The sequence below is a fragment of the Hevea brasiliensis genome, chromosome 5 (assembly GCF_030052815.1).
Source record: "Hevea brasiliensis isolate MT/VB/25A 57/8 chromosome 5, ASM3005281v1, whole genome shotgun sequence".
In the NCBI taxonomy this organism is placed as follows: domain Eukaryota; kingdom Viridiplantae; phylum Streptophyta; class Magnoliopsida; order Malpighiales; family Euphorbiaceae; genus Hevea; species Hevea brasiliensis.
In genome coordinates, this window is record NC_079497.1 from 90,626,742 (window position 1) to 90,650,757 (window position 24,016).

The 24,016-nt window shown below is 31.2% G+C and overlaps 1 protein-coding gene and 1 pseudogene across 3 annotated transcripts; one reads left to right on the plus strand and one right to left on the minus strand.

Annotated features, from left to right (window-relative positions):
* Positions 1 to 250: 250 nt before the first annotated feature.
* Positions 251 to 7,047, plus strand: LOC110636093 (disease resistance protein RPV1-like; annotated as a pseudogene).
* Positions 7,048 to 11,187: 4,140 nt separating this feature from the next.
* On the minus strand, positions 11,188 to 16,780 carry LOC110636091 (uncharacterized). 3 transcript variants are annotated; one of them, XM_058147226.1, is made up of 4 exons: positions 16,306 to 16,780; positions 15,902 to 16,131; positions 14,212 to 14,464; positions 11,188 to 11,294 (listed from the first exon to the last, which is right to left on the minus strand). In XM_058147226.1, exons 1-4 carry the CDS (start codon positions 16,688 to 16,690, stop codon positions 11,203 to 11,205), a joined length of 960 nt encoding a protein of 319 aa, XP_058003209.1. In that variant the 5' UTR covers positions 16,691 to 16,780; the 3' UTR covers positions 11,188 to 11,202. The 3 variants fall into 3 exon arrangements, with proteins under 3 accessions (XP_058003209.1, XP_021641334.2, XP_021641335.2); XM_021785642.2 differs by lacking the exon at positions 11,188 to 11,294 and adding an exon at positions 11,507 to 11,660 and having other exon boundaries at positions 16,306 to 16,779; XM_021785643.2 differs by lacking the exon at positions 11,188 to 11,294 and having other exon boundaries at positions 14,027 to 14,464; positions 16,306 to 16,777.
* Positions 16,781 to 24,016: the final 7,236 nt, after the last annotated feature.

Genomic DNA, 24,016 nt, shown 5'->3' on the forward strand with positions numbered 1-24,016 from the left:
AAGGATAATATGATCTAAATAAAAATTAAAATTAAATTAGCTATCAACTCATAAAAAATTACTCTAATAATAAAGCAAATATAAATTATAGCTGACATATATTATATCAATTAACTATCAACTATTAACTCTAATTTTTTAATTTTATCAAAAACTTCAATTTACCTTTTAAATGTTTATCGACTATTAACTTCTCTCAAAAAATAAACCAAATTCTTCCTTGAACTCAGTCCAAGGGAGTGTTGAAGTCTAACGTTCGAAAATAAATAAGAAATTGAGAGCGAATATGTGAGCCAAATTGGCTTAAGCCCATTTTGGTACAAGCAAGCTCAGACGGTCTTCATCCTCTAGGTAAGAGAAACTTTCACACTTTCTTCCTCTTCTCTGCCTGCTCGCCTCATCTCTCTCCAGCCATGGGTTCATGCTTTTTTTTTTTTTCCTTCGATCTTCTCTTTTTGCTGCTTTCTCTCCGCCCTCACCCACTAACACATTTGCTCTTTTTCTTTCTAATTTTATGGAGCCTAATATATGCAACATTAATTGTGTGTTACATATAAACGGGAATCTTTGAGGGAAAGGGATTGTCTTGGTGCTGAGACACTTGTTCGCTTCATTTGGAACTATGTCACAAGTTATTTTGTTGTATCGTCTTTGTTATTTGCAGTAACAATTTGCCTTCATCCTCTACATTTATGTGAAGCTGATTCAAACGTAAAAATTGAATTCCTAATTTTGGGAACCTATTATTTGACAGAACACAACCTAAGAAACAATTGCTTGAATGAATGTTGATAATTATGGCATACTGTAATTGCAATTCACTCTGATCGCATGCTTTATTTTTTCTAGCTTAATGTGACTGTTTATTTTATTGATTTATTCTCTCAATTTAAACATGTTAATCTTGTAGGTGCTGGATTTTCTTTCTTCTCTGGCATATTTGTGACTGTGTCTGTGACTATTCATACCCACTCTGACTTTATTTCCAATTTTGTCGCCTGCCAATTTAATAATTCTGTTAGATGTTAGATGAATATCTACAATAATTAGTTCAAAATGCAAAATAAAAGCTTCTGTAAAATAAACTGACTTTTCTTTAGTTTCCTGAATGTCTTATTAATGCATCAATGAATTTTTATTTAACAATATTTGATTTTTTCTTCAATTAAAGTCAAAAGAATGAAAAGAAAAATATAATTCTTATTAACCTTTCACTCAAAAACGTTTTTTAATATACAAAATACAATAATTACTGATATATTTTGTATTTTCTTCCATTGAAGCTTCCCCCTTGATGCCTTAGTGCACCTTCGTCATTTAATAACTGTGTTTTGAGGTATTCATTGCAGTTTGCTGGTTTATGCGTTTCTGATCTATCCTCTCATTTGAACAGCTCATGTGTATTGAATCCAATTCTGAGATGAACTTGAATTTGGGTAATCGAGATTGAGCTTTATTCTTTTATTTGGAAGGATGGTGAACTTAGGTTCATTCAACTGTTTCTTACAAATCTGTTAAACAATTTAGTAAAAGGGAAAATAATTTTTCTTTTAATTCAACAATGACCAAAACGTATTATCGTGATCCTTCTATAAAAAATAAATGTTTGATGGTTGAGGGAAAATCACAAAATGCATTTTATGGTTGGGAAGTTGCAGACACGTATCCATGTAATGGTGGATTCAGTTCATGCAGAACACTTCTTTTTACTTATATTCTTGATTATTTCTATTTTTCCTTTCTTGGTTGAAGATAATTTTGTTTTAGTTTCTCAGGAAAAAAGGGGGCCTTTATTGATTCCTATTCTGAAGTGATTTTGCCATTCAAGATACTGTATCAGTCCATTATGGCAACTTGTTCCACTGCTCATGAATGGAAGTATGATGTCTTCATTAGCTTCAGAGGAAAGGACACCCGTGATAATTTTACTAGCCATCTTTATGATGCTTTGTGTCATAAAAAGATCAAGACCTTCATGGACAATAACCTTGAAAGAGGGGAAGAAATAACACCAACCCTTTTGAGAACAATTGAAGAATCAATGATTTCTGTAATCGTTTTCTCAAAAAATTACGCATCTTCTCCATGGTGCTTGGATGAAGTGTTGAACATACTTGAATGCAGGGGAACTTATGTACAGACTGTTTTACCAATTTTCTACCATGTAGATCCATCTGAGGTAGAAGAACAAAGTGGGAGTTTTGCAGATGCACTGGAGAAGAACTTTAATGAGAAAATAGAAAAGGTGCCCAGGTGGAGGGCTGGCTTGACGAAAGCAGCTAGTATATAAGGATTGGATTCCCAAGTAATCAGGTATGTGTGCATTCCGTTATGCATTTTCCGTTTTAAAGGTTTCAAAAGGGAACATTGAAAAAGGGGAAAAAGGTTCTAGTTAAAACCTGTGCTGATGTAAATGATTTTTGCAAAGAGAACTTCATTGCTTGGTCGTTGTAGCTCAAGTCTGACTTTTTTTTTTTATTTTAAAGGTTCTGTGGCTTATTCAATATTTGTTAGCTGTCCAAATGTTTTTTTGTTCAATCTTCTGCAAATTCTCTTTAACCAGTATTTTTTTTTTTTTAATATTTTAAGTGTCTTTTAATTGGTCCATCAAACCAAGATGGCTTTTCTTTATATAAAATACATCTTATTTGACCTAGTTTTATCCAATAAAAAAAAAAAAGAAACCGTTGAATGCCAAATCGTATTATTTTGAATAAGGGAGGAATCAAGTGCACATTAGGTTAAACCATGACCCTAATGTTTATGTGGCTCATTGTATGTGCGCATATTTGGGTCTCATGTGCTAAATATTTAAGCTAACTTTTTTCCCCTTGGAAAAGTGTATTCACATGATTAGCTATGTAGTAACCTAAACAATAACACTGTGTTACAACTTACAATCTGTTCTTTGTATTTGATTGACAAAGAAAATAAATATTTTGCAAAATGTTGCAAGTATTAGAACTTGTAATTTAGTTAAATCATTCTGTTTTAAAAATGCTTGGTTCAAAAGAAAATGTTGGTGTAAGAAAACACTTCATATCTTCTTTGGTTGTCTCAATAGTTTTCATTTCATTATTAGGTCAGAGGCTAAACTTGTGAAAGAAGTTGTGGAGAATATTTTGAAGAAATTGAATCATATATCTTCAAGAGATTTAAAGGACCTGATTGGAATTGACTCACGAGTCAGACAGATTATAAAGTTACTACAGAATGGGTTACCAAATGTTCGTATTGTAGGAATTTGGGGTATGGGCGGCATAGGTAAAACAACTATTGCTGGAGCTATCTTCAATACTCTCTCAAGTCAATTTGAAGGTTGTTGCTTTCTTGGAAATGTTAAGGAAGAATTAAAGCAATTTGGTGGGCTTATTCGTTTAAGAGAAATGCTCATTTCTGAAATACTAGAAGAAGAAAACCTACATATTGTTACTTCCAAAATAGGATCCATTTCCATTAAGAATAGGCTCCGGCGCAAAAAGGTTCTGATTGTTCTTGATGATGTGAATGATATAGATCAATTAGAAGTTCTAATTGGAAGTTGTGACTTTGGTTTGGGAAGTAGAATTATTGTGACATCTAGAGATAGGCATGTTCTTAAGAATGGAGTTGATGAAATATATGAAGTTGAGGGATTAAATTATGATGAAGCTCTGCATTTGTTCAGCTTGAATGCTTTTAAGGAAAAGTATCCGGGGAAAGATAAAATGGAGCTATCAAATAAAGCAGTCAAATATGCTCAAGGCAACCCCTTAGCACTTAAAGTCATGGGTTCTTTTCTGTTTGACCGAACAGAGCAAGATTGGGAGAGTGCACTAGATAAACTTGGAAAAATTCCTCATCCTAAAATTTTTCACGTGTTGAGAATAAGTTTTGATATGCTAGATGATGAAGAGAGAAGTATATTTCTTGATATTGCATGCTTTTTTAAGGGGCAGCAAATTGATTTCGTAAAGAGAATACTAGATGGTTGTGGTTTCTCAGCAGGCATTGGAATTGCTGTTCTTGTTGATAAATGCCTTATTACCATCCTAGGTAACAAGCTGGGAATGCATAATTTGTTGCAAGAAATGGCTCATGAAATTGTTCAGCAAGAATCTATTAAAGAGCTGGGCAAGCGCAGTAGATTGTGGAAATCTGGTGATGTCTGTCAAGTCTTAACCAAAAATCTGGTGAGAGCCATATGCATTATATATTTTTACACTTACATGTGTTTGTATTTTTATATTAATCAAAGTAAGCTTAAAACCAAATGGAAAATCATTATATATCTGTGTAAACTGTGTTATACTCATCTATGATCTTCAGGGAACTAAAAAGGTCGAAGGGATATGGTTAGACACATCAAACATGGGAGAAGTGGACTTGAGTTCCAGAGCCTTTGTGAGGATGTGTAACCTTAGACTGCTCAAAATCTACAATTTTGGAGTTAGAAATAACTGTAAACTGAACCTTCCTCATGGCCTTGAATTTCTTTCTGATGAGTTGAGGTATTTCCATTGGGATGGATATCCTTTGAGCTCTTTGCCATCCAATTTTCAAGCGGAGAACCTTGTTCAACTTAACCTGGCTTACAGCAGTGTTAAACAGCTATGGACAGGAGTGCAGGTATGCTGTATTGTTTTTCTTGATTCCCTTTCTTCTATCATTTCCTTTTGCAAGTGCATTTTAGTATGGGCATGTGCTAATTTGTTGTAGCCATTTTTATTGTTCTTGCAGAATCTTGTGAGTATGAAAGAGATTGACCTTAGCTATTCTGAGCACTTAACTACATTCCCAGACCTCTCACTGGCTAAGAATCTTGAGAGAGTGATTTTTGAGTACTGCATTAGCTTGGTAGAAGTTCACTCATCTATTCAGTTTTTAGAGAAGCTTATTGATTTGAGTGCGAGATGCTGCACAAGGCTTAAGAGCTTTCCTATTGCCATTAATTTGAGATCCCTCAAGAGTCTTAACCTTTCTGGCTGTTCAAATCTTGGACAGTGTCCAGAGATAGCAAAGAACATAATGTATCTAAACTTAAATGAGACTGCAATCGAAGAACTTCCGAAATCAATTAGGCATCTAGGTTATCTCATATCATTGAATTTGAAGGATTGTAAACGAATCAGGTATCTTTCAGAAAGCATTTGTTTGTTGAAAAACCTTGTGACTATTGATCTCTCTGGCTGCTCTGATATCACCAGGATTCCAGATATTTCAGGAAATGTGAGATTCTTGTACTTAAGTGATACTGCAATTGAAGAAATTCCCTCTTCAATTGGTCTTCTCTCCAGACTCTCTTGTTTGGATCTTACGAATTGCAAAAGTCTCAAGAATCTTCCTTGTGATGTTTCTATGTTGGCCTCTCTTGAAAAGCTAATCCTTTCTGGCTGCACAAGCATTGCTAGGTTTCCGGAAGTTTCAAGCAATATAAAAATTAGATGGGACAGCGATAGAAGAAATTCCCTCATCCATTGAGAATTGCTCTGAACTTATTGAACTGGGCCTGCAAAACTGCACAAGATTTTGTATTCTCCCAAGCAGTATTTGTAAATTGAAAAATCTGCGCAGGCTTAATCTCTCAGGATGCTCCCAATTTGAGAGTTTTCCAGAAATTTTGGGGGATATGCAGTCGTTGAGATATCTTTATTTAGATGGAACAGCCATAAGAAAGTTACCTTCACCAATTAAAAATTTGAGTGGTCTTTCTATCTTAGAAGTGAGAAAATGCAAAAATCTTAATTTTGGTGGTCTTTCTATCTTAGAACTGAGAAACTGCAAAAATCTTTCAAGATTGCCAGAGACCATCTTAGGCACAGAATTTTGTGGGGAACATCTGAGGTACTTGCGGAAGCTGTATCTAAATGACTGCAACATGCTGAATGTTCCTCTTTCTATTGGCTTCATATCCTCACTAGAAGCATTAGACCTGAGTGGCAACACTTTTTCAGAGATACCTGCAAGCATCATTCAGCTCTCAAATCTGCAGTACCTCGGCTTAAGAGATTGCCTGCAGCTAAGATTAATACCAGCACTTCCACCATGTCTGACAAAATTAGATGCAGACAATTGCATTTCTCTGCGCTCAGTAACAATTGAATCAACTAGAGTGGGGGGAAACATTTTTGAATTCTTTTTCACTAATTGTGACATGTTGGATAACTTGGAAAAGCAGTGTATCATGGCATATGCACTGACAAAAATTCACTGTTATTCAGAATTGCTGTACAACCAGGTCTCTCTCTCCCCCCTTTTTCTTTTTCTTTACTAACCATATCCGATGTTTATCGGAAACTCATGCTATTAATTCGTGGTGCAGGTACCTTCTGTAGTGGCAGGGGAATCTAGTCTTTGCTTTCCCGGATTTGGAATTCCAGAGTGGTTTTGCCATCAAAATGTAGGGTTTTCCACAACACTCCAGCTGCCTTCAAATTGGGCTAACACTGGGTTCCTGGGTTTCACTCTCTGTGCTGTAATTACATTCAACAACCCCCACATTCACAACTCTGGTTTACAAGTGAAATGTAGATACCATTTAAAAAATAGGTATGGCGACTACAACGATCTACATTCCTATTTCGGCGGTTTGTACGGTACAAGATATTTCGGCAACTGTGATACGTTCTTTGGGTATGACCCCTGTCTGGATGTTAAAAAAGATGATAAGTTTGGTAAATACAATGAGGTTCTAATTGAATTCTATCCTGAAGATATGAATGGCGATCCTTTACCTTGTTCTGATGTTCGCAATTGTGGGGTACGTCTGCTATATGCCCAAGAAGAGAGCTTCTATCGATGTCCAACCATAACTGTTATCCGTAATAGAATTGGTGCATTTTGCAATCGCGGTGTATTTTCACTGCTGGGGTTGCTGTGCTGTTGTGTATTTTTTCTCCTGGGGCTGCTGTTCTGCTCCGTGCTTTCTCTTTGGGCGTTGCTGTGCTTCTTGTATTTAGTGCAAGTGGTGGTGGCCTGCCTGTTGCGTGCTTTATGATTTATTTTTATTTTTCAATTAACATTTGTATCATACAACAAAAATCAATAAAAAAAAATTAATTTCTGCCATTCCACTGCATGCTGAAATTTTTATATAGACAGATATTTATAAGTTGACACGTGTTTTTTTTATTCATAATATTATCACATGATATTTTCTATGATATTGTCATATTCATTTCCGTAAAAAAATTACTTTAGTAATTATTTTTTTATACAAAATTTATTTTTCTTTAATTGTTATTATCATTATTATCTTAATTTTTATGATTTAAATTATTATTTTTTTAATAATTAATTATCAAAACTCGAGATAGGTTTTTATGGTTAAATTTGTTATTTATAAATTATTATAATATTTTTTTAATCAAAAATAAAAATAATAATAATTTTTATCTAATGATGTATATATCGACCAGTAGTTCTTAACAACTAAATATATGCTAAAATATCAAAATAGACATTAATCATATTTACGTTGTGTTAACCTTGTAGTAGCGGCTCTACTTCTCTATAGGTATCCCTTTTCTACTGTAATAATTAAATTGCTAACGTCTCTTTAGTTGGAGTAAATTCACTAAATATAGTTCAATATCTAATGGTGATATAGAGACATATATCATAGTTGTCAAAACCATAGATCATTAAACTCACAAACCTCAATAACATAATTGTACTGAATAAAATTCATCATACCAATTCATAATTTCATAATATTTCTCATAACTCTAAAATATTAAATTATATCTGTAAAACTTTGCAGCTATCTCTCCATAACATGCTACTAATCTTATCACCATTAGCTATTTTTCTATTGTTTCATAATCTCTACCTCACTTTCTAGACTTGGCTACCATGCATGAATTACATCAGGATAAGAATAAGCAACTTCATAATAGAATCAAAATGAATCATGATGATGAATTAAATTATCAGAATATAACAAATGATATCAAGTAAATAATAAATTTTAAAGGATCAAAAATCAATTGAGAAACAAATTTATGCTATATATTGTAAATACCACTTTACCTTAGCTCTATACCGACTCATAAATACTATTTTTCCATCCATTTAAGACCATAACTCCTCATAGAAAACAATAATATAATTATAGAATCCACTATAAGCTCACTTTTCATATTACATTTCTAATGAAAATTTGACAGCATCTCTTTTTAAAATTAAATTAAACTGCCTGTCACAAAAAGCAAATTCACAACTCCAAAGTCATATCAACATATTCAAATTCACAATTCATATCTCCATATAAATATTATTTCCAACACTTCATTTCAAATCTCAATTAAAATATTTTACAATATATCCATATCACTAAAATTCCAACTCAACGCATATATTTATTTCTTAAAAATATTCCACAATTACTTAATAATTCAACAACCACCATATCGTATCTCAAAATAATTTTAGATGCATCATATATTTTTCTTGAAATTTTTCTGTAGCTTTTACAATCTAAGAAATAATGCATTAATGCAACACATACTGGAAAATAAGGATAAGGATATTGCCCCAAGTTTATATCTCAAAAATTCATGAAAAAGCTTCTGCAAGTTGAATTACAACCAAAGGTCATTAGAGCCGCTGCGAACTCCGCCACGTATAGACGCCAATGACCATTCGACAGCGATGATCATTGGATCTGAACACATAAAATGTTTCTCCCCTCCTCCTAATTCATAGATACCAATTCTGCACTATAACTCTTAGCTATTTGCTCAAATCAAGCTTCAAAGCTAACTTTCTCTCTCTACCTCTCTTCCTGTCTCTCAAATTTCTAATATTTAAACCCACACTCTAACTCTTCTCACTACTAGTGTCCCTTCTCACCAGAGAAAGTCCAAATTTCTAGTGACTTTTCTCTCCTCCTTCCCTCTTCTTCTCCTTCTTTTTCTTCCTTCTTTTCCTGATTTTCCTTTCTTTCACTTTTTTTTTTCTTTTGGAGAACACCATCATGTGACTGTCAAATAATAGTTTTTAAAAAAAAATTCATTTAGGCCTTTAATTCTCCAAAAATCTTATTTTTCACCTCAAAACTTTTAAAACTTTGCTTTTAAATGCAAATTTAAAACTACATTCTTTCCTCAAAACTTTTTATAAATTATATCTCTATTTTCTAATATATCCCTTATTATTATTTACAAACTTGGGGTGTTACAATTTGTGACCACCTAAAAAGATTCCACCTTCTTCTACACGTATCTTTATTTGAACGCACATTCCACTGTCCCTTTAACCTTCTTGGTAATAAATTTCCATCTTCATAATCACCAAACTTCATGGCATCTTCACTAGAGGAACTACATTTTGTATCACCTCTACTTCTGTTCCACCTTGTTCCTCTGTTCCTACTTTTTGGTTTGATTCATTTGCAATTTCTTTTACTAGTGTTGATCATGGAGCATCGCACCACCAATAGGTCTTATTGTTCATATCCGAGTTCTTCAATTACATCTCGGTCACATCATCAGATTCAAATGGTCCTCTAACTTAACATTTATGTCTTTCAAGTTCTTGCCTTCTCAATGATTTAGCTTAATCTTCTCTTCCACTTTTTAGACAATCAACCACCCACAAAAAATAATACTCACTTAAAACAACTCACCAGGTGCTCATTACAAAACTTTGAACTTTGTTCAAGTTAAAACAATGGCTACATCCCTTTCCTCCCCTCTCTCTCATGCTCAAACCTTTGCTCTAAATATCCTAAATAACCACAAAAAAAGTTAGGATAAATTATAATTTAATCCTTAAGATTTAGTGAAACATACATATTAGTCCCCATATTTTAAAAAAAAAAAATACTTATTTAGTCATGGACATTTTAATAAACGACATATTAGTCCATTGGATTTAGTTTATTATTTTATTTACAATAAAATAACATTATAAATTTGTCATATAAATTTTATTATAAAATAGTCCCCGTACTTTATAATATTTATTATTTTAATTATAATATTATCATTTTATTTTATATATTATATATTTAAATTAAAAGAATTTAATGGGAAAATTTATTATTATATTATATTATAATGAACAAAAAAAAAATTTGGACTCATTTGCGTCCACATACGTCTAGACAAGGATTAATCTATAATTTTCTTAAAATATCAATAACTAAATAGTTAGGTTTTAAATATATATATATACTAATCTGTAGGTTTCACTAAATTTAAAAGACTAAATTATAATTTATCCTAATATTGTCTATGAAATTTCCTCTATTTGCTAATGGCGCGTAAGCTTGAAATACCATTTTATCAAAAGCTTAATGGCAAAATATTCAATTTAGCCCTTGTACTTATTACGAAAGTTTAATTTAGTTTATTTTTAACTTTTTATTTAAGTTAGCCTAAAAGTTTTAATTTAAGATCAATTTAGCAAAAAAATTAAAATTTATGAGCTAAATTTCTTAATTTCTTGATATAAATAAAAAAAATCAAGAAATTCAGTTTCATAATTTTGAGACTAAATTTCTTAATTTAATGATTTAAACCCAAAACTTAAGAAGTTAATTTCATTATTTTCTTTATTTTTAGGCTATATAAAGTTTAAATTGAAACTTTTCAACTAAATTTAACAAAAAGTTAAATATAAGCTAAATTAAATTTCCCTAATAAGTATACGGGTGTAATGGAGCTTTAAACTAAAAGTTGATCTTAGATTCTCATTTGACAAATGCATGAAATCACAAGGTAGTTTTATGTAATTTTCTCTTTTCTTATTATTTATGATTTATTATGTGCGGTCCACGTGTTTAAGAAAAAAAAAAACCATCTTTCATTTAAATTCGCCAAGTTCCCTAATCTTTGTTTCAAATTTAGATAAAACTTCTTTAAATTTTAAAATTTTGAACAATTGATTCAAAATTAAAAGAATTAGATTAGAATGCTAAAATACAAAAAAAAAAATTAGATTTTTTAGTCACTAAGCGTTATTAGATAAATAAAAAATGCATTTTAAATCGGTTGGCCGGATTTTCTGGTTCCTTTTTGAACCTGCACCTAAACCGACACAATTCAACAAGTTATTTTTTTTCCATTTTAATAAAAAATATATTGAATTTATATTTGAGTTCCTTTAAATTTTTTTTAATTATAAACCAAATAAATGACTATTAAAAATTTATTGTAATTTGATAATACTACTGTTTCGAACTGGGGCTATAAGGCTGGTCGAACCAGCAGATCAACATTAGTTTGAGGAAGACCTGAACCGGACCTTTGAACTCAAACTGCCTGAAAATTGCCCTTCGTAGCATCTCCCCTGACCATTCATAGCCGCCACTGTTAGACCAAATCCAAAACAGGATTGATTTAGTCTTCAAAATATCTTTCAAGATTTTAGAGATAATAGCTTTTAAGGTTGTTGCATTTCAATTTTTAAAATAATGATATAATCTTGACTAAGTGTTGAGATTTATATGAGATTTTATTTTATTTAATTAGACTTTTACTGTATAAATAACACAATTAGTCTTATTGTCAATAAAGTTGTACAGAGAGTTTCTTTCTATTCAATAAAAATGTTATTTATTATTCTGTATTTATTTTTGTTCTAATACTGGTATCAGAGCCTCAGTTATCCTATGGGCAAACCTTTAAATCTTTGATTCACCAATGGCCTCAACCAATTTCTCCTTATCTTCACCCCTATATTTTCAGGAGAAAATTATCAAATATGTGCTATCAAAATGAAGTCCAATTTACAAGCTTTTGATTTATGGGATTCAGTAGAAAATAATACTGATCCTATCCCACTACAAGAAAATTTAACTCTTGCTCAGATAAAAATTCACAATGAGGAGAGAGCTAAGAAATACAAGGCAAAAACTTATATAGAATGTTCAGTTTCTAAAATCATTTTCATAAAGATTATGGCTTGTGAAAATGTAAAAGAAGATTGTGATTTGCTCAAGGAGGAGTATGAAGGCAATGATCAAACAAGATTCATGCAAATTTTAAATCTCAAAAGAGAATTTGAGATTGAAAAAATGAAAGAGTCTGAAAATGTCAAAAACTACTGCACTAAGCTTGTATCCATAGCCAATAAAATTAGACTGCTTTGTGAAGAATTTCTTGGCAAAAGAATTGTAGAAAAAATATTTGTAGCCTCCTTGAGAAGAACAGTCAGACAAGAAGGAACAATTGAGGGAGCATTTCTAGCAGCAAAGTCATCCACAAATAAAAAATTTCTATAATGTGATATTTGCAAAATGTTTAACCATGAAGAAAAGAATTGTTGGCATAAAGGCAAACCACAATGTTTTAATTGCAAAAACTTTGAGCATTTGTTAAAAGATTGCATGTTTAAAAATGAAGAAGCAAAGATTGGTGAGAAGTGCATCAACAAATAGTAAGAAGTGCACTAAAATTATTAGTTGGAGAGAAGTGCTCTAACACACAAATTTATCAACTGAAGAGAAGTGCTCCAAGACTAGTGCTCCAAGACTCAAATTGCCAGATGGAGAGAAATGCTCCATTCAAAAAAAAAAATTAAATAAATAAATTATTTTGAGTCCATGTTTGAATTAAGGGAGAGAATGTTAGAATCTAATTCAAACAAAATTGATTTAGTCTTTATAATATCCTCCTAGATTTTAATGATAATAGCTTTTAAGATTGTTGCATTTTAATTTTTAAAATAATGATATAATCTTAACTAATTGTTGAGATTTACATGAAATTTTATTTTCTTTAGTTAGACTTTCACTATATAAATAGCACAATTAATAGTCTTATTGTCAATAAAGTTATACAGAGAGTTTATTTTTATTTAATAAAAATATTATTTATTCTTCTGCATTTATTTTTGTTTTAACAGCCACCAACCTCACCATGTTCTAGAGCGTAGCCACAGCCCTTTCTTATCGCCATTGGAAGTATTTTATATTATATATATCTCAAATTTAAATATATTGAATTTAAATGTTTATCTAATATATATATATATATATATATATATATATATATATATTATATCAAAAATAATAAATATTTAAAATAAAAATATTTAAATTAAATAAAATCAAAATACTTGTTATTGTGTTTAAAATGTTTATTATATTGAAAATATATTTACTTATTATGTAAAATATATTTAAAATATATAAATATATTATCTTATAAACTATATTTATCATATATAATAAATATAAAATATATTAACTATTTAAATATAAAATTTAAATCAAAGAACTATTTGGTAAGTTCCTCAAACCTTTCAAACACCAAATTGTCTCGTATTGAAAATTAAGAGTGCTTTTATCATTTTTACTAATTAACGGCAAATTGAATAAAAAGACTAATCTTCATGTATAATTAAACATGAGAGATTAAATTGCATACTTTTGAAAATACAGATATCAAATTATATAATTCATTAAATTTTAGAGATTAAATTATAATTTTTTAAAAATTAATTATATTATTGTAAAAAATAAATAACACATATCAAAGAATTTTATAAGTAAAATAGATTTTTTAATATATTTCATAATTATTTTTTTAAATTATAAAAAATAATAATATTTTTTAATTTTTAAATTAAAAAATTATTTTCTAATGAAAGGTGTTAATAAAAATTAAAATTTTCTTAAAAACTGTTTCTACATATAAAGAGGAGAGTTTATTTTATTTATTTATTTTTACTTTGCCCTATCACAAAATATATCAAAACTTCTTCACCTACCAATCTTTAAAGGATGCATCTAATATAAGTTCGAACTCATATGAAAACAAATTTAATTACCGTTAAATTGAATATTTGTATCGAGATATATGAAAAATTAATTAAAGTGTACACATAAATTACACAAATCTAATATGCAAAAGATCAATCTAATGGTAAATAAACTCAAATCTCATGTGAGTTGGAACTTTCCATAGACACACCCATCTTTAAAACAAGAATATTCCCATCATTTCTAGGTTTTACCAATTTTTGTTAAATCCTATCAGTGGTAGGATACAAAGTGCATAAATGGCAAAATAGAATATCTAGTGGGAAAATTTGAGCATGACTCTGGAAAATTTGACATCTCCCATCTTCCAATTTGAAATTCTCATACAGCCTACTAAATCATTCCACCTTACAGTTCAATCATACTAAAATCACATGGAAACAAAAGAATATGCAGACAAGTCGTGTAAAGAAAATTAACAGTGTGTGCACAGATTCAAAGGGAAGAGAATATAGGGACACCTGGTAGGGTGGCACCTGCATCAACAATGAATATATTGCCAGTCACATATTCTGAGGAGTCATGGATTAAGTATCGGACCAGCGACGTTAGTGCCGGATCTGAGGTGCCGTACGTTTGTAAAGGGACAGTTCTCAAAGCAACATTAGTTAGCCAATCCTTTTGCATAAGACCCTCTGTGATCTCAGATTTGAACAGTCCAGGTGATATTGAGTTCACTCTGATTTTATGCAACCCCAATTCCAGAGCCATGACCTGGTATTAACATGATTGTCATTTTTACATTTCTCCACAACTCTGTCAGACAATTCGGAGCTAACAAATAACAAGAACTAAAGTCCCAAATTCACAGTATAGTATCAATAGCAAGATAATACCATGATTTGTCTGTCAGAGGGCCAGAGAACCAAGGGAAATAGAAAAGAAAACAGAATGAAGGAAAGAAAAATGTTCAGAGTGAAACTCCTGCCAATTAAGCAAGCCACAAAATCAGTAAACATTAATTTTTTTTTGAAACTAAAACAAAGTGGCAGGACAAGCCTTCAGCATTCATTATTGCTCTCTTCCCTTCTATATCTATCTTGAATTCTCGATTCCTTTAGTTCCTAAAATTAATTTGCAAACAAAAACAAAACAAAACATCACATCAGCAGTACGGCATAATTTGCTAAGCAGGGATTGCAGGTTCAGTGCAAACATTTCTATGGCCTAGAGAGAATGAAATTGATATTTCATGTATGGATTGGCTTGCTCCACAACAGCTGAGCATTCGGTTCAAATTAAACAAAATCAAATTGAATCATTAAAGCCAAATTAATCAAATTATCACATTTTAAAAACTGAACTGAATCAAAATGAATAAAAAACCAAACCGAATGGAACCAAACCGAATCACTCTATTTTGATTCAGTTCAGTTTGAACCGATCGATTTTTAAGTTTTGATAAGTTTTTAATTTAAACTTTATTTTTAAGTTATTTGATCTGATTTTGACCTTAGTTTGAACCTAATAACCATTAATCAATGAAATTAAATAATATATATGTATATATATATATATATATATATATATATATACATATATATATATATATATATATATACACACATATAATTTATAAATTTTTCATAAAAATAAATCAATTTAAAAATTAATAAATCAATGTGGTTTTGTTCAGTTCAATCAATTTTTTCTCTTTAAAATCAAACTGAACCAAAATAACCGAAATCATTAAAATGCAAAACTGAATCAAATTAAATTGAATTATCTTAAAAATTGAATCGAATTACTGAATTAAGACATGTCGATTTGATTTATTCAGTTCAAACTGAATAGTACCCATACCTAATCCACAGGGTACGTATGATGGGTTGGGAACAGGAAGCCCCTAGTGCCCATAACATATATAACTACATTTCTCCCCTCTTTTACGCTTTTTCCATGCCATTAAGGCTTAGCAAAATTTCTGGTCAGCAAAATGGAAGGCAAATAGGCTACTAACAGCCCTAAGAAACATCGTATCCATCATACAAGGTTTAGCTTAAGTTTGAGTACTCATTTTTCCCCTATTTAACATTTGACTACTAATGATCCATTGAATTTATGTAAAACGTTCACAACCCAGACAATAAAAAAGGCAGATTTATAAAAAAATTCCAAAAATTGGAATACCACCATTGTTAAAGCAAATACCTTGGTCATGGTGTTTAAGCCCGCCTTTGAAGAACAATAGGCAACAGCTCCAGGTAATTGGCCACGGTGAAGACCAGTAATAGAAGAAATATTAATGATAGATCCTCCTCGTTTCGAGTCGCGCATACGTATGCAGACAGATTTGGACACTAACCAGGATCCAGTCAAATTTGTCCTCACTACATGATTCCACTCCTGCTCAGACAAATCCAGCGGACTCTTCACGCTACCTGAGAAGTGAAAACAACCCCTTTTTTCGCGTAATAAAAACATGCTTTGTAATTTTCTAAAACAAAAACTTTGGAATTCAATGCCAAATTTCTTAGCACAGTTTTATCGGAATCCAGACAGGATAATAAATCCATAGAATTTAAACATAAAAAATTGAAAAGACAAAGAAATACCTCTAACACCAGCATTATTTAACAGAGCATCGATTCCGCCAAAGGCTTCCCAAGCAATCTGCACCGACCTATCAATTGCAGGCCCATCAGCGCATACGTCAAGTTCCACAGCAACAGCTCGTGGACCAGAAGTGGACTTATTATTAGCCGATGAAGGAGAAGGATGCTGGTTGATTTCTTCACAGAGAGATTTGAGACGATCAACGCGACGAGCGGCAGCAACAATCCTGCAGCCGGCTTTGGCAAGGTTAAGACAGAAGTCTCGGCCTAAACCAGAAGAGGCACCGGTGATCAGGACCACCTTGTTCTGTAGGTCGCACCATGGCTCGAGCTGGGCTGAGACCTGCTCCGCCATTTGATGTTGAGAGGAAAACAGTTGTAACATCAAAAGCTTGAAACAGAGGGAAGATATATTTGAAAGAGAAAGGAGCTGAGACTTTGTATAAACACCCTACCAATAAATATATTATACAGTGATTTGAGATAAACATTGATTTTAAATTTAATTAATAATTGACGAAATGTATATAATCAGGTAATTTAACTTGCACTTACACGTGGAGTGCGGTTGCCGATTCCCAAGTGTCAAACAACCAAACATAGATGTTTAATATATAAATTAAACATCTTCCCATGCTCGGTGAAATTTTTTCAGGAAAATTACTAAGAGATCCATGGATTAGGACCCTTGTGCATATATATGAAAGTAGGATAATGGGAGAAAGAATTTTTAGAAGTACTTGGAGCATTTTATTTTTGAGTAAAGAGTGGTTTTGTATGTCCAGTAATATTAACTCGATTAGATATTAATTAATATTTGATTGATTGATATGAGGTTATTAATAAAAGAAAAAATTTGTTTAAGTCGCTTCATTTTTTTTTTTTGTAAGTTATTCTTTTATTTTTATTTCATATATTTTAATAAAATTATTAACTTATTCTTTTTATTTTAAGAAAATATGTTATTTAGTCTTTGTATTTTTAATCTCTTAAATTAGTTAGTTTTTTTATTAATCAATAAAATTTAATTATAATCAAATTACTATTTATTTTATTTATTTTAGTAAAATTAATTAATTTATTCTTATATTTTAAAAAATATCATTATTTAGTATATGTAATTGGGTTTTGTTAATTCTTTAGTCCATGCAGTTATTATTTTATACTCAAACTATTTTGATCCTTTCTCTCTTATTTCTCTCTTAACCTCCCTAATTTTTCTTTCTTGGTATTTCTTCCTCTTTGCATCCACATCATTCTTTTCTTCATTGCATTACCTTTTTTTACGATTTTATAGAAAATAGTACAAGCTACATAAAAAGTTTAATTAGTTTCCCTAAATCTTCAAGTGATCGAAGCAATATTCTGGAAATATTGTTTTCCAATAGAAAAAATATAAAAATGATGTCCAAAAAACTAAATGAAATATTTGAATAATTTAAAAAAAGTCAAATTTATATTTAGTCTCCACATAAGTGTTTGCTGGTTTTTCAACCTTGCAAGTGCATGGATCGCTAACAAGTAATAAAGTAGTGAGTGAAGTATCGTCCTACGAGGAATTTAGTTAGCAAGTACCAAGCTACACAATAATTCTGACTGTTTAGGCTACCGGATATGTATGAAGAGTGAATTAAATCTATTTTGGATGCTGAAAATGTAACACCTCTCACCCGTCTACAGTGTAGCCGAGTGAGGTGTGCTACATTCGGTGCCGGAGCACCCTAATTTATCTCACTTTATTTCTTTAAAAAATTTGTTCTCGTTATATTTAATATCGATTATTTTTCGACGGAGAAACTAACGGAATTTCTCCTATTTTATTATCGTTTGACGTGTTTTACTATTCACCTATTTGAAAATTTAACAATATTTTCCAATAATAATCTCATCCATACTCATATCATCATTTCAAAAATCATTATTTAATTCAAATTCGTACTCATTGGTACAAATTCATTCATGCTTCATTCTTATAGCAAAATTCTCAAATTTGCATTAATTTACATGATTTGCAATAATTACATAAATCCTTAATTTACACGATATACAAATTAATTACAATTTGCTAATTTACATTATAATATAAGAAATAAATAACATACACAAAATACATGATATGCTTAATGTGAGCCCTATCTACATGCATTGCTGAAAAGGTGATAACCTTTGACACTTTGCAGATCAGAACTTCAAAATCTCTGTTTGATATTCGCTAGGCTTTAACTTCAGTACCTTCGCGAGGAAACAAATCCATCGCACTAAGCATTGCTGCTTAACAGTGCAATAATATAGCAAGAAAATAATATACAAATGAAGGTAGAAATAAATCATAGTTCGAATAATTTAGATTTATAATTAATTTAGTTTCTAATATTAACTGTCCTCTATCCTATCATGTTCTTTTTTTTTGAGGTGCTCAGTTCAGAAATTTGCATTAATGATGTACCAGATACGATTAATCTAAAGTTTAAACTTATACTTATATTCTTATGTATGTCACATTTGTAATGTTATTAAGTTATAATTCTCCTAATAGTCTTTTTATCACTTCCTTGATACTTTCTAAGTTGTTTACAATCATTTCGTAATATTTAAAATTTTTTTTTAAAACTAATTTCATTTACTTCAGACCATTCTAAGAAATAAATTTTTGGTGCTAATCTAATTTATTTCAGAACTTCATACTCATTTATTTGCTTTCTAGCTTTTTTAATTGCTAATATTCGTAACTTATTTTAATAAATTAGACTACTCAAGTAACCTATGACAGGCTGACTAAACTGGATAACGGGTCGTTGGCACTGGACACCACGGTACCTCGGGCCGTCATAACATGGGATGCAGAACGTCAACCACGTATGCAGTCAGTATGGCTAAAAAGCCATGATAATACATAATCGGGCATAAAAGCCATGAATGTGAGCATAAAGCCATGAATACAGGCATAAAGCCTTGAATACAAGCATAAAGCCTTTCGCAGTACTGCTAAAATAATACCCTATTGGCATGCTAAACTATCCAATCTGACACGCATGTCTAAGAAATATAAGAGTACATAATATCATTAAATATTAATATATTATGTTTTATGACTTCATTATTTTATAATAAATTTCAATTATAATTTATACATTCATATGATCATTTATATGATCATAATTCACATCAATTATCCTTTTATACCATTGTACTCAAAGTACTTTTTCATTCTACAATAATGAGAACTAATGTCTCATTCATACATTAATATGATTCATTTATTCATTCATTATGTTATTCGTATTGATCACAATTCAAAACAATTGTTCACATATACCATTGCATTCAAAACATTTTTCCTTTCTCATTTATTCATTTTATGAATTCTATTTGTGATGGGCATGTAAACCCTAACTACCTATTCACATCAATTAGGTGGTTTACTTTTCATGTTTCAAGCAATCCATGAACATTTCATGGATTTTAAATTTATGGCCTTAATTTTCCTTTAACAATATAGTTCTTACACTTTGTGTTTTTGTATTACTATTCACATTACTATTCACTCAAATTATTGACTTTTTAATACAAAATAAATTTATTGAACCTAAGTTCACCAAGATACTACATTTTGCATTCTAAAGTTGTTGGTATTGGTTTCCAATACCATTTTAAAGTTTAGTGTTGGTTATTTTACAATTTTCAGATTCAAGCACTAAGTTTACTATTCTATTGGTCATTTGTACAGTAGGAATTTGACAAAATTGTCTTCATGAAAGTTGTTCATTATTGTGTGTAGTTACATTTCTTTTTTGAATCACTCTATTTGGAGTTTTGTAGCTCAAGTTATGGCCTAAACACCATAACTGTCCGGATTGCAAATTTTCCAGATTTTCTGGACAGAACTAAATCTATAGTGTTTTGTACACTGATTTCAGGTCAGTTTTTGAACATGTTATGATCAAAATTTGGATTTGTTTTCCTCATGAAAGTTGTAGATCTATGTCTCAACTATCTGCTGAAAAAATTTCAGGTCAATTGGACCTTTCTACACCGACTTATAACCAAATGAATAAATACTATTCATTTAGTCATTTTGCCCAGGCAGAATTGGTGCTACCTGGATTTGGTCAATTTTTAGGGCATCCTAAGTTTAGTTTCTGGATTGGGTTCCTTCATCAAAGTTGTGCAATTATGTGTCTAATTTCATGTCCAATTATTCTTGCACCAATTGAACCTACGCAACCCAAGTTATAGCTGCCCAAACATGCTGGACTCACATCCAGACCTGATGGGCACTCAAGGCAGCACCTCTAACCTCAATTCCCATGGCACAATTCACTTCAATTCCTACTCAAACACAACCAAATGGTCACTAATTGACCATTAGAATTTTCTTTCACCAATACATGAGCAAAATCATAAATTTGTTGCCTAAACCCTAACTCCAGCAACTTCAATTTTCCATATACATGCAATCAATGAATCAAAGCATCAAATTTATGTTCAATGGTAGCCATGTACAACTATAATTCAATCTAATCAATGAAACCCTAATGTATCCTAAGGCTACCAAAATTGGTGGAATTTATTCATGCAAAACTTGTTTCAATTCTCTTAATTTCAACCTCATTTCATACTCCACATGATATATATACAAAGTTTTAAGGATAAATTAGCACTAACCTTTTTGAAACCAAACTTGAACTTGTTATTCTTCAAGATTTCTCCTAGAATCATAATAATCATAATCAATTATAACTTCACTTTCCCAAATTAAATATCCAATAAAAATTCAACATCATTTCCCTTTAAATTGAACTAAACTCCTATCATAAATCTTAAATCCACAAACCATTAATACCCAATATGACAACTTGTGCATTCAAATTTATATATAATGATCTAACAGTCAGATAAATTCCAAATTTTAACCATATATTCAAAACATCCCTATACAATATCAGGAAAAATTTTAGTATCAAATAATATCTATATCATGAGATATCAAAATATTCATTCAACCCTTCAAAATCTGAATTTTTGCAGAAATTAGTCTTACTTAGACAGCTCATGCAAAACAATTTATATCTCATAAACCACAAGTCTAAAATTCACCAAATTTTAACACAACAGCCTCAACATCGCAAACATCATTTGTACCAAATTTCATAATTTTATAAGCATCTTAACTATTTATTTTTCTTAAATTTCAGTAGCCAAAATTCAGAATTCAACTTGCAGACAGCCTGTGTTCAACAATATATTTCTCCAAATCCAACCTTTGAACAATCACCAAATTTTAACCATAACTTCCACACATACATACCTCAAACATATCCAAAAATCAACGGTAGAAGTTGAGCCAAACTCACCTGGAAGGAAGAGAAACATGCTATCCCTGCTGAACCCCTGTTTCTGCTACTGTTCATCTCCTTCTCCTTCTTCCTTTCTTTCTTTCTTTCTTTTCCTTTTCTCTCTTGATTCGGCTGATTGGGGAAGATGAAGCAGATTTCTTTGTTTTTATCTCATTTTTGCTTCATTTTTATCCCTTTTATTTATTTTGTCAAGTGGTGATTGGGTGGGAGTGCTTAGTGACATAAGCATGAGGTCAAAATTGCAATTTTAATTCATTTTCTTTTCTTTTCTTTTCTACTCAATTTCAATTTAATTTTTAGCAATATTTATTCATATTTTATGTCATAATAATTATTTACTTAACTGAACAAGTTGGCCAAAAATCATCTCTGAAGACGAAATGACCAAAATATCCTCCATTTGGCTTAACAGACTAAAATTATCTGTACCAATTGAAAATTTTTTCTAAGCCTTTTCTTGACATTCTAATGCTATAGAAACCTCAATGACTCTTCTCTGGAGTCCCAAAAATTATTTTATGAATTTTCACTCGGGTCTAGGGCTCCTAGTTGCAAGAATCGCAACTTCCCACTAGGTTACCCATCGCTAGGACACCGGCTTTTTTAACTTAGTTGTATTTTATTTCTAAACTTTTTCCTAAATTTTTCTTATTAATATTTGAGTTAATTATGGTTCCTCACTTTAGTTTAAATATTTTTCCGGACGTTCTAGCTGTCTGGACCGACACTAGTCACCGAAACAGTATAATGTACGGAGTTGCTACAGGGAGGGTGTTACAGAAAATAACTTTAAATAAAACTATCTATTGAAGCAAATCCAGAATTAAGATTTCACACTGTAATCTTATTATGGGTTTTGATCTTGTCTATTCATTGGATTGAGGATCGTCGCTTTGATAGAAATTAATCCTAAGATATCATAAGTCCTCTCTCAAGGCACCTAAGGTGTGCTTCGATTAGAGCTAAACCCTACTTTCATTGGTGATTAGTTATAAAAAAAATCCCTTAAGATCTTTGATTAATTATGGAACTCCACAAAGGTTATCAGCCTATCTCTAGATCAGATTTTCTAGGTTCAAAATCTCGATTTTCTAATATTAATCTTCACCTTTTAGTCCTTCAATTAATATCTGTAATCAATACTAGGTGGATACCAACACAAAGCATGCATTAAGATCACAAGAAATTGAATCAAAGAATAAAACTCAGATCCAATAAATAAAACGCAATATTCATCTATAATAATAATTACGAGTGTTACTCTCCAAATTTCAGAATAAAGAAATTACTCACTCATGTTGAGTTTAACAAACATAATAGAAATAAAATAAAAGAACATGAATTGTCCGCTTAAAGAAATAAAACAAAAGAACCAAAGAGAATCTGCAGCTTTGATCTTATGAAACTTCAGCTAAGGGTTCCTCCTTGATGCTGATGCACTATTCTTCTACACGGCTGAGTGAAAATAATGAAGGTGATATTGTCTGGTTTCTCCCTTTTTCTACTTTATGTTGCTCCTATTTATCTACAATGTCTAGGGTTAGTTTTTTAGAGTCCTAGCAGCATTAGAATTCTCTTCTATTTGTCAAAAATTGGAGCTGGAGCCAAATAAGAAAATTAGTTATCGGCTGATACACGGCCCGTGTGTCACTGCACGGCCCAGGGTCATATAACTTGCTGGAGTTTGAATTGTTGCATCTTGTATCGGGACAGGACTTTACACAGACCTTAGGTAGTTACACGGGCCTGATTACATGGCCCATGTATTTTTGTACCTCGGGGAACTCTTCAAGACTAGCTTGGCGGAGACTTACATGGGTCTCCATATTTTACACGGGTCATGGTAAACGGCCCGTGTACTTTGTTTCTTCCTTGGCTCTTTGGCTTTCTCCTGGCAGTAGGTTACACGGGTCTGTGGCTTTGCTTACACGACCCGTGTAAGGTGTATCAGCAACACTTATCAATCTTTTAGCCTTTCTAAGCTCTCTACTTTGCTCCTATGCCTTGGAACTTCTTCAAAGCACCTGGAAACATACAGAAAACATAAAATTCAGAGCCTGACCATGGAATTTACAAAAGTTGGTGAAATTGATGATTATGCATGAGATTACTTATCTAAATGCTATGAAATATTATACAAATGTACTTAAAAATATCTATCTAATACAAGTGTATCAAATACCCTCAAACTCAAACTTTTGCTTATTCTTAAGCAATTTGAAATCCCATTTTAAAATGCATTTTAGGGGAAAAACTCAGAAGCATAACCATAAATTCAATATGCATATAATTGGACTCCTTCAACTTTCATACCAATTCCCTTCCTTCAAGGCATAACAGTTTCAATAGCTACT

Bases quoted from the DNA above. Each gene is read 5' to 3' on its own strand.
- LOC110636091 (XM_058147226.1), bottom strand. From the start codon at position 16,690: ATGTTACAACTGTTTTCCTCTCAACATCAAATGGCGGAGCAGGTCTCA. The intron at 16,132-16,305 runs GTATTTCTTTGT...TTCACTTCTCAG, and splicing joins AAATAATGCTGGTGTTAGAG to GTAGCGTGAAGAGTCCGCTG. The intron at 11,295-14,211 runs GTGTCCCTATAT...TTGGTCTAACAG, and splicing joins TGCAGGTGCCACCCTACCAG to TGGCGGCTATGAATGGTCAG.